Source organism: Crocodylus porosus, unplaced genomic scaffold, assembly GCF_001723895.1.
Source record: "Crocodylus porosus isolate Cpor-Errol unplaced genomic scaffold, CroPor_comp1, whole genome shotgun sequence".
In the NCBI taxonomy this organism is placed as follows: Eukaryota; Metazoa; Chordata; order Crocodylia; family Crocodylidae; genus Crocodylus; species Crocodylus porosus.
Window position 1 is genome coordinate 7456988 of NW_017728906.1, and position 13465 is coordinate 7470452.

At 47.3% G+C, this 13465-nt stretch overlaps 2 protein-coding genes across 2 annotated transcripts in view; one reads left to right on the forward strand and one right to left on the reverse strand.

Annotated features, from left to right (window-relative positions):
• The window catches only part of CEP97 (centrosomal protein 97), a 29296-nt gene extending 26248 nt beyond the window's left edge, over positions 1-3048 (reverse strand). The window contains exon 1 of the mRNA XM_019528638.1: positions 2945-3048. Coding sequence (XP_019384183.1) covers positions 2945-2996 — 52 coding nt within the window. The 5' untranslated portion in view covers positions 2997-3048. The remainder of the gene's footprint in view (positions 1-2944) is intronic.
• A 92-nt stretch (positions 3049-3140) lies between these two features.
• Positions 3141-7294, forward strand: RPL24 (ribosomal protein L24). The gene is made up of 6 exons (XM_019528639.1): positions 3141-3222; positions 3319-3394; positions 3905-4015; positions 5843-5979; positions 6583-6646; positions 7158-7294. The coding sequence occupies exons 1-6, from the start codon at positions 3218-3220 to the stop codon at positions 7236-7238; spliced, it is 474 nt and encodes a 157-aa protein (XP_019384184.1). The 5' UTR covers positions 3141-3217; the 3' UTR covers positions 7239-7294.
• Positions 7295-13465: the final 6171 nt, after the last annotated feature.

Consider the following 13465-nt stretch of genomic DNA (forward strand, 5'->3'; position numbering starts at 1 on the left):
GCCAACCAATTTGAAATACATCACTAGTTGCCAGGCAGACTCTAGCCCACCAGGTAGAAGCCCCTCACCCAGGTAGCTGATACCAGTCAGGTAGGTAGAGGGAGCAGGTTTCCCCCCTCCCTCGGGAATGTAGCCAGCTCAGGTTACCTAAAGAGACAGGGTAATGGTTGGTCTCCTCTGCTGGGCCCATCCTAATCACATTGTCACAGGGCAGAGATTTTGGGGAGAAACAAAGGTGGCTTCCTGCCACACTGGCTAACATGGATTTGAACTGAAAAACGGGTGTAAATCAGTAAAAAAAAACAAATGACTTTAAAAAAAACAAATCAGGGAATTTATCAGTGGGGAAAAAAAAAAAAAAAATATCGGTAAAAACTGAGAATGCGGAACACTACCCATGTCCTATTTATGCCACATCTAAATCACTGTGCCTTTTCTAATTACTTCTAGTTCTTCTTCCAACACCTGTTCACTGGTAGACCCTTTCCCTGTACTCTGGCAGGGGAGAATATAGCCAGTTCTCAGAACCCAGGCTTGCCAGATCAAATCTCTTAAACCTTTGCTACCGCCAAGCCAAGACTAAAAAGAGCACTGGTGAAGAACTGCCTTCAGTCATTGTATTAGCGGGCCACATATACAACTAACAACTCCAGTAGCCAATTTTGGAGATAATTTTTGCCAAACAACAGCATTGCTAAATCTGCATTACTTTTGTTAGCATAGCTGATCCCAGTGCAGCAGTAGCAAAGCTGTAAGCAGCAACAACAGAACGCAACCTATCTTGCCTCAGAGACCATGCTATATATTTCTAAGTTTGCTACTGCAATCACAAGGATTGATTTTTTTAAGAGTTAATTTATTTAGTTCCCTCCATCAAAAAAAGCTTCATACTCACTTTGATCCCAAAAGCTTGAAGAAAAGGATAGTTTTCTTGTGATATCCCTGTTGGTCTAATAAAAGGTATCATTTTGGAACCAAGAGTTCTAGTTTTTTGTATGTCATACTCACTTCATACTCAGCTTCATCAAGGAAAACTTCGTAAGTAATTTACGACAATACAGGTTTCCCTTGATTTATGCAGGTTCTGTATGTGCAAATTCAATCTTATGCAATCTTTATACGCAAGGTAAATTCACTCTTATGTGATCAGTGTGGTGGAAGACCACAGTCAGCTGCTTTGTGCAGCACACTGTGGGAGGGACACACATCAAATATAGTCTTGTGTGTGGATCTGTGCTTCTTGCTCATGGTCTGTGATGTGTTTCTGTAGTTGCCATCCCCATTACGATAACATTCACCACCACCCTGCGCTTGTGTGTACTGTCTGCTGTTGGTGAATACCAAAATTGCCTTGTAAAAGTGGTAGAAATGCGTCTGGGGGTCAGTAAAGTAAAGGTCTTGGAACATATCCCTATGTGTTACATTGTAAAGTGGGTTCCCTTTATGCAAATTCAAGTTACGCTCCATTTTCCAAGAATGCATGTACAGCATAAAAAGAGGAAAACCTACAGTGATAATTATTACCATTATCATCCTCACGCACCTGGCAATGTTCACGATGCTTTAAAGACATATGGCAAGGTTCCTGCCTCAAACAGCTCACACTGAGGATTAGAATCTTTGCAGTGATGTCTGCAATATACAGGGCCGTCCTGCGGGGGCGGGATCGGGGTGACTGCCCCGAGCCCTGGGCTTTGGGGGGCCCCGCAGAGCCCAGCCACTCACTACCCTGCCCACCACTGCCATTGGCGGCAGCAGCTTCTTTAGGTTCAGGATCGGAGTGGCAGCAGGGCCCTGCACAGACTGATTTGCCCTGGTCACCTCTGGCAACATATATTTCTAGAGATGATGGCAGGGATGTGTGGAATTTGAGTATGGAAGAATCTTTGACAATTATGAAAGCCACATGCAAGCAATGGCTACAGCAAGGAAAAGATCCCCTGGTAAATGGGAGGTTTATATAAAGAAGGTGAGAGGGGCTGGGGGGGGAAACCAAGAAAAGTCTTGCCTCAGTGATGCATGATGGAAGGACTGAAAAAAAGCTGACACGACATTTGCAGCTCAAGCCTCAAAGAGACAAGGCTCTTTTGTGCGATACAGAATCATAGAAAAAGCATTGGAAGGGACCTCATCTAATCCAAACCCCTGCTCAAAGCAGGACTGACCCCTTATCTTTTACAGCACCAACTGTACAGTCAGCATAAAGTGAGAGAAGTTGTTTAATGCACAGCAGTCTTCATCAGCAAGCCTTGAAGAGGCACTGGACGATTGGCATGGGACCGAACCACCCCTATAGGAGCCAACTCTGTGATGTCTGGGGATTATTGCAGCCCAGCTGCCTCGTGTGATTGAGACGCAGGGATCCCAAGGAGGGAGTGGAGGGGCAGGGAGGGGTTCAGCCAGGATGCAGCAGGGAGTGTGTTGAGGGCACCAGGGCGAGGGGAAGGTGGTGAAGAAGACATGAGAACGAGTTACCAGACCTGACCGCTTAACAGGACATCAGGGCAAACAGGAGAGGGTGCTGGGGACGGGGACGGAGAGGTGTATCCCCAGTCCCAGCCAGACACTGGCACCAGCCACGACTGGGCTGTGCCCGTGCTCCTGCTGGGACTTAAACCCAGAGGGAGCTTTCTGGCCGTGCTGGGGTGGGGGTCAGGAAAGACGCAGCTCCCTGAAACCCACAGAACAACCTGTGCAGCAGCTGCCGCTGCACCTGGGCAAGGGGACCGGGGCAAGCGCAAGACAGGACTGAGAGGTTAGACAAGGCCTGGGCGTGGGGGAGAAGCGCAAAGGCTATCGGGACAAGTAGTGCGAGCGCCGGGCGAACGCGCTAGCCCTGCGCGGACCAAACTACAGCTCCCAGCGTGCCCGGCGCGCGCACCGCCCCTCCCCCCGCCAACCGCTGCGAGATGGGGCGCACTCGCTCCCCCGGCACCGCCGATACCTTCCTCGGCGTCCACGGGCGAGCCGCTCTCTTCGCTGTTCGCCGCCGCCATGCTACCCGCTTGCTCGCACCGCCAAGCAACGCGGAGCCACGCGCGGATTGGCGGCCTCCTCCACCGAGGCAGCCACGCCCCCACGCCCTGCCGAGCGCCCCCATTGGGCGCCGCAGAGTTCCGCCCCGGCCTGCCCCGCGCGGTGCCTATAAAAGGTGCATTCCCATAATCCTCTCTTCCTTTTAGTCGCCGCTGCCGCTTGGGCTGAGTGTGGCGCCATCATGAAGTGAGCTCTGCTTTACTTTCCCCCACCCCCACCCCACCCCGGTCGGTTCCACCACCCACGCTCCCCAGCTAACTGCCTGCGTTTGTCTTCCCGCAGGGTCGAGCTGTGCAGCTTCAGCGGCTACAAGATCTACCCAGGCCACGGCCGCCGCTACGCCCGCACGGACGGCAAGGTGTGCGGGGGGTTGCGGCCCGAGGGGACCTGGGGGAGGGGTGGCTGTGACGGGGGCGGTGGCTGTGACGTAGGGGCCCAGCACAGCCCCGAGGGATGCATAAGCCTAGGGACGCTGGCAGCCTTTAACCCTACACAGGGGCAGCAAAGATGGTGCCAGATGACAGAACAAGAACCGCTGGTCTCAAGTTGCAGTGAAGGTGGTTTAGGTTAGATGTCAGGAAGGATTTTATCACAAATAGGATAGTAAAACACTGGAGCAGGTTACCCAGAGAGGTGGTGAAATCTCCATCCTTGAAGGTATTTAAGACCTGAGTAGACAAAACTTTGGCTGGGATGATCTAGTTGGGATGGTCCTGCTTTGAGCAGGGGTTGGACCTCCCGAGGTCCCTTCCAACCCTCACTTCCTATGATTCTAAGGAGGACTCAGGAACTTGACAAATATAAACTGTGATAGTTTGAATGGAGTAAACCTATTGTGAAATGGGTATATTTGTGTGCATGTTTCCAGGTTTTCCAGTTCCTGAACGCAAAATGCGAGTCTGCATTTCTCTCCAAGAGAAACCCCCGCCAGATTAACTGGACTGTTCTGTATCGACGCAAACACAAGAAAGGACAGTCTGTAAGTATATTTAATGTATTATGATTAATGATGCTCTAATGTTGAAGAGAGGCATATAAATCATCCCAGTTGCCATAGGCGTGCAAGCGACAACTCCTGGATTGTGAAGTGGGTTGGAGCATTTAAATGATACAGACCTTCACTTTTACCAATATAAAATTCATATCCTCATGATTCTGGCCATACATAGTACCTGTTTGTTGGATTTTGGTTCTGCCGAATACTAACACTTTGACATTAAGGCTGGGCAGTGTGATGGCACTTAATTCTCATTGGGAAGGATTACTGCAATGAGGGGAAGAGGTCTATATTCCTCTCTTGTTGGTAGGTGATTAGCTGAGCATACATTCTTTGTTACAGTTGTAGCAAGTGTAACTTGTATCTGTTTTAAAGCTTGGACTGTGATTTTTTAGGTCCAACTTAATTATGAAGTGATCGCTGGGTGTAAAGATCCTGAATCTGCTACAGCATAAAATTCCTTAAGTATGTTTCCAGTAGTTTTTATGGTTTCCGTCATGCTATGATAGCTGTCATGGCATCTGACAAAGTTGATTGTCACCTATAAAAACTTATGGCTCCAAAAGAATTTTTATATGCATTTTTGGGACACTGCTGAGCACTTTAATAAGCAAGCCACACTAATTAAAAGTGCCCGCACATCACATGTATCTGTGTCCCCACACTGAAAAATTGGTGGCAAGGCCCTTTGAACTAAAGCTCATTGAATGTGTTTTATTTCAAAGTGTCCTGCCACCATCTTTTGGTGCAGGGACACACAAGTCACTGATGCACATGATGCTGAAGGCTGTTGGAGTGCATTTGTTTCCATGCTCCAGCGGACTTGAAATCAAGTCTGCTCTGATGTGCTGAATTTCCGGGGTGTCAGAGCAGGTTCCCCAGGGCTGTAGGAGCTGTAAGGTTAAACACCCTTCCTTCTGTCTCACCTCATAGCTAACTGCCTCTCAGCTAGCACAACTAACTGCCTCTCTCTTTCCATTGTGTAGTAATGAATTTTTAAAGGTGTTACTTAAACTTTTTAGCTGACAAGGTTTCTAACGCTTGTTTTGATTGGAGCAGGGAAACGCATGTGATTAGATTATCTATGCCAGCTTGTTTGATAAAGCTCCAAAAGTCTCTTCAGTGTTACGGTTAAGATTTTCTTAACCAAAAAAAAAAAAATTCATAGGCTATGTGGAGATCTGCAGCAGTCTTCGTGCTCTCTCCCATCATAGTAATTCCTGAACATGTTCTGTTACAGTCTTCTTGGGATCTCATGGAGTTCATTATACTTCTTGGATTATAGAAAGTTGAATTTGAAAATGTAGTTTCTGGAAGTAGGCTTGAATAGCTGGGCCTGGAGAAGGGAGCTAAAGTACTAAAGTATGTGACATTTTGAATAATTGAAGAGGAAGGTTTGGTAGCATTTTCTGAAGATTGTTAAACTTGACTTGTCTTATGGTTGGAAACGTCATTCCACAGCATCCTTTTGAACAAATTGACTTATACAAATAGATTTCCTGTTTTTAGGTACTCATAAGGAACGCTCTTACATCCTCATTGCATTTAACTAATTTCTTTTAGCTTTATTCCTTGTCTTCACAGACTATAAATAATGCATTGATAATATATATATTTTTTGGTCTGTTCTGTGTAGTGTGGGGATGGTTGTCATTATGGTCAGCATTTGCCAAAACAGATTCTTACTCTGAAAAGGATTTTGGAGAAAATGGGGACTCTACAACACTGAAGACAAATGCAAATAATGCAGTGTTCTCTGTTCAGCTTCTTGTGGCACTAATTATCTAATTCACACCTCTCCCATTTTAGGAAGAGATACAGAAAAAGCGCACACGCCGTGCTGTCAAGTTCCAGAGGGCTATCACTGGTGCATCTTTGGCTGAGATAATGGCCAAGAGAAATCAGAAGCCTGAAGTACGAAAAGCACAGCGAGAACAAGCCATTAGGTGAGCAGCTGAAGGCAACTGTAGCAATCTCAAGTATTTCCAGTGTAGCAAATATCCTGGTTTCCATTAAGGATTTCTAAATTGTGCTTGAGATCACAGTTTGTAACCTGGCTTGTTAGTGGGAGGGTGGAGTTAGAAAGAAAGACAAAAATACTTAAGGTAGTGCTAGCTTGAGGGTTAAAATGATGAAGCAGATAAGAATGTTAACATGAAGTCATGGATGCTTTTTAAAAAAATGTAGCTGTCCATTTTTGGGGGATGCTGCTGAAGTATAGAAATTGCCTTTACTTCTATTTGGTCAAACAGTTTTTAAAAAAGAATGACTGATTTATAATTTAGGATGAGGGAAATGCCACTTGCATTGTAGTACTCCGGACGAGCCATTTTTATTTATTTTTTAGATTCTGAGTGAGCTTTCTCAAGATGCCTTATGCAGCTATAGGCCAGAAGTCAAATGCATCATAATTTCAGGTTTACCTAGCTTCAAAGCAGTTCTTGATTCTTTTAGTATCATAGCTACAGTCTACTTCATTTTGAGATGGAAGGAACATATTAGGTGGAAGAAGCAATAATTGTAATAACTTTGTTTTTTTTAAATAACAGGGCTGCCAAGGAAGCCAAGAAGGCTAAGCAGGCAACCAAGAAAACTGCAACCTCTACTACAAAGGTGATACCTTTTAGGCCAAAAGGGTAGAAATTTATAAAATGTAAAACTGGTAACTTGAAACAAGAAATACTGTTGCGTGGAACATCTGCAAGTTTGTGTATTGCTTGCTGCTTTTGCTGAAACATGGGCTTCAGCAGTCTATGATATGGGAGATATGCTTTTAAGTATTTGCTTTTTGAGACTGCGACAATACTAAATTATTGCATTTCCTGATAGCCTCTGATAGCCAGACATTTTACATAATTAGCGGGAAAGTAATCTGTGAATTTATTGTGTTGATGGGTGCCTGTTCTTTAAGCTGGTTAGCACTGCTGGGCTCTTTCTGTAAACCTCCTAATTACTTGCCAGCTTTACTGAGATTTGTCACTATGCATACAGTACCACTATCTGAGTACACTTGCCTCACTTCTAATAAGGACACTTTATGCCCTCAAGGAAAGAATTAAAATGGAAACATTACAAGAGATTTTACCAGCTAACTTTACCATTTGTTTTCAATGTCTTTTAACAGGCACCAACAAAGGCAGCACCTAAGCAGAAGATTGTGAAGCCAGTGAAAGTTTCTGCTCCCCGTGTTGGTGGAAAGCGCTAATTTTGGCAAGCAATAGTTGGCTGTGTTTTAAATAAACATCTGACTTTCATAACTTGTGCAGTGTTCTGTTCGCTATGTGGAACGCTGAAAAAGTTGAATACAACAAGAGCTTAACTTGAGAAACAAGTCACTGCTAGAAGACTGTACAAAGCAGATTCTCTTGTTTTGAAATAGGCTATTCTGTTTTTGTTCTGCAGTATCCAAGGGTTTACAGCATTTTCTCCAAGGAGTAAACTCTGAAACACTAAAACCACAATGCAAAGCATAAATGCTTCTCAATGGGAGAGTTCAGGGTCCGATTCCTGTACGTAGCAGCAGTATATGGCCTGCTGGCCAGATGTGGCCTACCGAGTCACTTTATCTGGCCTGCCGAGTCACTTTATCTGGCCTGCAGCCAGTCCCTCGTGTGCAGCAGGGTGACCAGACTCTGCTTCCCTGCAGCCCTGGCAGTGTCGGCTCCTGGCTGCTGCCACTACTGCCACCGGACTTGGCCCTGGTACCTGGGCACCACAGCCTGTCTGCCCCACACACTGCCACAAGTGCTGGATGGAATGGGCAGGCAACGTCTCCATGGAGACTGGCCCAGTACCTCTGCAGGCAGGGCACGCTGCTGGACAGATGGGATGGAGCCCACAGCAGGAATATGGGCAGTTGGGGCCAGGATTTTGGTCTGAGGCAGTGTCACAGCCTGCTGCTTGATCATACCTGCAATAGGTGCTAGTTCTATGGGTTGGGACATGTCAGAGGTGGGCTGCAGCTCTGCCCTGCACTTGGACTGAGGTGGGACCCAAGATCTTGGCCCCATCCATCCTGCAGTGTGCCTTCCCTGCACGAGTCCTACGTTGGTCTGCCTGGAGACCCTGGGGTAGGATCAGGATTGCCAGGTGGTGATAGTATGGGGCCAGCCCCAGGGCAGTGCCACTTAGGGAGCTTTGGTAAGTGGTCAGGGGAAGGAGAAGAGATGCTGACAAGGCTTGCAGGAGCTCACCAAAATCCAGTGGTCTTCCAGCCTAAGCAATTGCCTACCATTTAAAGCTACAGTAAGGTGTACCATGAAGGTATGAGGAAAGATCAAATGGCATATTTATATTAGGGCAGCAATTGAGGTTGCCACTGAAGCAAAAATTTCATTCAGTTTGTGCTTAAAGCCCTGAATATACAGTAGGATGTGATAGTGCATTTTTTACTATTATGGCTTTTTTTAAATTTTCAATTGGAGAGGAGGTATACACTCAACTTTTTTTCCTCCTATTTTTCAGTAAAACAGTATACTGCTACTGTAGATGCTAACAAGCTGCTCTTTGTTTGCTGTTGCCTTATTTTCTGAATCTACTTCAAATAGAGCACAGGATGCTTTTAATATTATAGTAGCAAATGGATGCACAAGGACCTAGTAACCTGCATACAACCCATAAGCTCTTGTTTTCCAAGTCCCACTTCATTTAATGGAGGAGTCCTATTACTTCCAACATGAAAACTGCTACATTAAAAAAATTTAATGATGTTTGTTTGCTTAGAACTAGAATGTACTAATCTTGACAAAGCAGCATTTGAGCATCTTTCAGTTGCTTCAGAACTGGATCAGTCAGAATTAAGAATACATTGTGCAATAGTTCCCTCTTCCATACTAGAAGCTTATTTGTGGGGGGTACTTATTTTTAAAACCTTTAGTGACTAAAAACTGATAAATGATGGTATTCTTAGCTGCGTAGTATACTTTTCCTGATTCCTCTCTACATTTAGCTACTGAAATGTTCCCTAAAATGATGCCCTCCTGTAATTGATCCTGCTTCCTGAGGAAGGTGACAGAAATGGAATGAATACATGAACTAAGTCTTAGTTTTTTCACCTGCATTATGTACCCCATTGAGAAGCAACTCTCATAGCATCACATATTATGGAAGGTCACAATATAAGTGTGCACCAAACATGCCTGGTTTCCACAAACAATGTGGACTACCAAGATCATGCCAGTTAAGTCAGCAGAAGTATTGGAATATGAGCATATCCTTCTGTATTTACAGAGCCTCCTCTGCTCACAGGTTTTAAGGATCTGGCCCCAGTAGTCAGCTGCAGTGAGAACAATGGCAACAAAGGGACAAGGGCTACACTGCCACAATAAGGATCGGGCCCATTAGCTCCTCTACCATCTGCCCTGGCACACCATCTTGCAAGTCAATGTTGTGGGTGTTTTTGGAATTCTGCCCAGAAATGTTGCCAAGCCCTGCTCTGGTGAATAAAATCCAATGAGCTGACTTTTCTGGATTGGCATGTATGGCCATTTTTATTAATAAAGGTTAACTTGGTCTGGTTTTCACTTGTGTACAATTTCAGAACTCTGAATGGGCTTCCAAGGGAGGTGGAGCTCTCCCCTATATTGTGAGTCTTTAGGAGAAGGCTGGATAGGCATTTGGCTGGGGTCATCTGACCCCAGCGTTCTTTCCTGCTCAGGCAAGGGGTCAGACTCTGATCCTAGTCATGGAACTTCTGGTGGAACTAGAAGTGTTCAAATTGGCAGGTCCTGATGATCTCCACCCCAGAGTGCTGAGGGAATTGGCAGAGGCCTGTTAGTCTTACCTTGGTCCTGGGGAAGCTCTTTGAGAAAATTATCCAGAATTACATCTGCGAGGGGCTAGTAAGGGAGATTATGCTTAGGGGCAACCAACATGGGTTCATTAGAGGCAGGTCCTCTCAGACCAACCTTGTTGCCTTCTATGACTAGGTCACAAAATCCTTGGACGCAGGTGTTGCAGTAGATGTAGTCTTTCTGGACTTTAGGAAGGCCTTCGACACCGTTTCTCACCCCATTCTCATTAAAAAATTACGTGATTGTGGTGCTGATGCCTACACAGTCAAATAGGTTGCAAATTGGAGGGCTGCACCCAGAGAGTGGTGGTGGACGGGTCTTTTTTGACCTGGAGAGATGTGGGCAGTGGGGTTCCCCAGGGCTCAGTCCCTGGGCCTGCACTGTTCAACATCTTCATCAGCAACTTGGATGAGGGGGTAAAAAGCACCTTGTTCAAATTCACAGATGACACTAAGATGTGGGGAGAGGTAGGCATGCTAGAAGGGAGGGACAGGCTACAATTAGATCTGGACAGGTTACAGGGGTGGGTGGATGAGAACAGGATGGGTTTCAATACTGACAAGTGCAAGGTGCTGCACCTGGGGAGAAAGAACCAGCAGCATACCTACAGGCTGGGGAACTCCCTTCTCGTCAGCACAGAGGCAGAAAAGGATCTTGGAGTCATTATTGATCCCAAGATGAATGTGGGCCGCCAACGGGCAAACAGTCAGGAAGGCTAACCGCACCTTGTCATGCATCCACAGATGCATCATGAGCAGGTCCAAGGAGGTGATCCTCCCCATCTATGCAGCACTGGTCGGGCTGTAGTTGAAGTACTGAGTCCAGTTCTGGGCGCTGCACTTCAGTAAGGATGTGGCCAGCATTGAGAGGGTCCAGAGCAGGGCCATTCACATGATCAGGGGGCAGCAGGGCAGGCCCTCTGAGGAGAGACTACAGGACCTGAACCTGTTCAGCCTCCACAAGAGAAGGTTGAGAGGGGATCTGGTAGCCATCTATAAACTGGGCAAGGGGGACCAGCAGGGAATGGGAGAGTCCCTGTTCCCCCCAAGCACTACCAGGAGTAACAAGGAATAATGGCCATAAGCTGACTAAGAGTAGATTCAGGCTAGACACCAGGAGGCACTACTTCACTGTCAGGGCGGCTAGGATCTGGAACCAACTTCCAAGGAAAGTGGTGCTTGGTCCTACCCTGGGGGCCTTCACAAGGAGGCTAGATAATCACCTAGCCGTGGTCATTGGACCCCAGCACTCTTTCCTGCCCATGGCAGGGGGTCAGACTTGGTAGGGTTGGAAGGGACCCAAGCAGATCACCAACTATGAAACTATGAATCTATGTTTCTGAAGAAGGGTGGGCGGGAGCTGAGTTTAACCTGGTTCAGGAAATCACTAAGTCCTTCACCAGTCTTTCCTCATGTGCTTTTGAGCTTCCAAAAACCACTAGATCAATTGTCTTAGGAACTGTTTGACAACAACCCAGAAGTTAGTGTACTTATCTTATTCAGGACATGTTTAAATTGCAGAAAAAACAACTAAGATGGATGTGCCACACTTAATTTATACCAGTGCTCCCCTAAACATAAAATACTATGCTATAGAGAAAATCTTAGGTTTAATTTGTTTCTATACACACAAACTCTAAACTGGTATACAGCACATAACATTAAATAATGCCCCTTACTCCCAACGCACAATACCCCACCTCCCTGGTCCATACTAGTACCCCTGACTCCTGACTCATAGCCCCCTGGTGCTTCCACTGCCCTGCACTCCTGATCCCCAGTTCCTTGGCTCCCCCCATGCCTCTCACTTCCAAGCCACAGGCCCCCCAGCCCTGCTGGTGCCCATCATTTTAACCTGCAGGCCCCTGCTGCCTCCTAGCTGCATATCATTTTCCAGCCACCCTGCCTCTGTGAGCAAGGACACTGGCCCAAGTGCCACCGGTTGGGCCGTGCAGCTCCCTGCTGCCCCTAAATGGTCCCCATATCCCCTTCCCCTGTTGGAAGGGCAGGCGCTTTCCCACCAACCCCCTGTCCTGCTGCAGTCCCAGTGCCTGGAGAGCTTCCATTAGCACTGGCAGGCACCCCCCCTTCACACACATGCCCCACAGACCGTTCCCAGCCCTGGCCCTCCAAACCAGGTGCTTGGCCCCTTAAAGACTCAGAACTTAGCTGCAAGTACTCACCAGCTAATAATCTACCTGACTGGAAGCCAGCTTGGATTTATCCCAGCTAATGAGGGAGAAGCCACAAGAGTGGTTTGCTTGTCTGTTTATATTATGCTTGACTGTTTCTTTTGTTTGTTCTTATTACTGTACAGGACCATGTGGCTTCATGTTAAATGAACTGGCTGGAAACCCTGAAGTCAGAGCTGACTCTTCTGTATCAGGAAGGGGGGAGTGCCCCCCTTGCAATGGCCTATACATGGATTACAGATTCTTCTCCCACTCTCTGAATTAACTTTTGTCCCCCATGTGTTCATTACGTATTAGCCTTGCCTGGTGGACAAGGCCACCTTCTTTTCTCTACTCTTTGAATACAAAAGACAGAGGTAGTTAGCAATGAGAAATCTGAAAGCAGGCAGAAGAAAGGGTGGATTTGCACCTTTATAGCTTTCACTGAATCAGAGGGGTACAGCATGAGCTTTTGTGAGCCTGAGCTCATGTCATTGGATGCTGTGCAAGGACATCTGATGAAGTGAGCTTGGGCTCCTGAAAACTCAAGCTCTGCCTCTCTGATTCAGTTAGACTCTATAGTGCAAATCCACCTGGCCTTTTTGTATTTAAATCACTCTCTTGGATAGCTCTGCACATATCCTTTTGCAGCACTAGCTCAAGCAGGTGCTGGCTCATGAAGTGCATGCCTCTCTGATTTAGTTAGTCCAGAGGTGGGCAAAATATGGCCCACAGGCTGGTTCTGACCCACAGCTGCCCCCACAGTGTTATGGGGGAGGGCCCCAATGTCCCTGCCCAGCCAGCACCTGAGGCCCCTCTCCCAGCTAGTGCATGTAGTTTCTGGCAGGCTCTTCCTGGTGCAGCTGCTGCAGCTGGGTGCTGATTTGTGCCCCTGGCCTCCAGAGCCTGCTCCTGATCTTTCCCCTGCCACTCCAAGCAAGCAGCTTCAGCTGGGCATCTCCTGTCCCATCCTGGTTGCCTTCCATCAGAAGGCAGTTAGGAGCAGAAGCCAGAGCCCTGTGCACCCACCAGGAGTGGTGTGGCATGACAAGGTACAACAGAAATGGGAGTATGAGCTGCTGCTGTAAATGGGGATATAGAGCAGCACCTGGCTGGTTGCAGCTGCATTGGGAACAGCTTGCTAGAAGCTGCTCCTCCTTTTGCTGCGCAGCACCATTCTGGGCGGGCAGGTGAGCAGCTCAGCCAGTGGCTCTTGCCCCAGTGTGTGGGGCTCTGGCTTCAGCTTCCAGCTGCCTTCCTGGGGCAGCAGGGGCAAAATCAGGAGCAAGAACCATCACTGGAGAGAGGGGGAGCAGAGCAGAACACAGCCAGGCCGTGCGCACAAGTGGGACCATGATGTGGGCTACCACAGCATTAGCGTACGGCTTGGCCCCATGCAGGGCACCATGGGAGCAGTGTGGACAACACTGCCAGGGCAAGCTCTGCTGCATGCAGCCCCTCATTCCCCCA

Excerpts from the sequence above, each read along its gene's own strand:
- RPL24 (XM_019528639.1), top strand. Across the intron at positions 4,016-5,842 it reads AACACAAGAAAGGACAGTCT|GAAGAGATACAGAAAAAGCG; the intron begins GTAAGTATATTT and ends CTCCCATTTTAG. Across the intron at positions 5,980-6,582 it reads CAGCGAGAACAAGCCATTAG|GGCTGCCAAGGAAGCCAAGA; the intron begins GTGAGCAGCTGA and ends TTTAAATAACAG.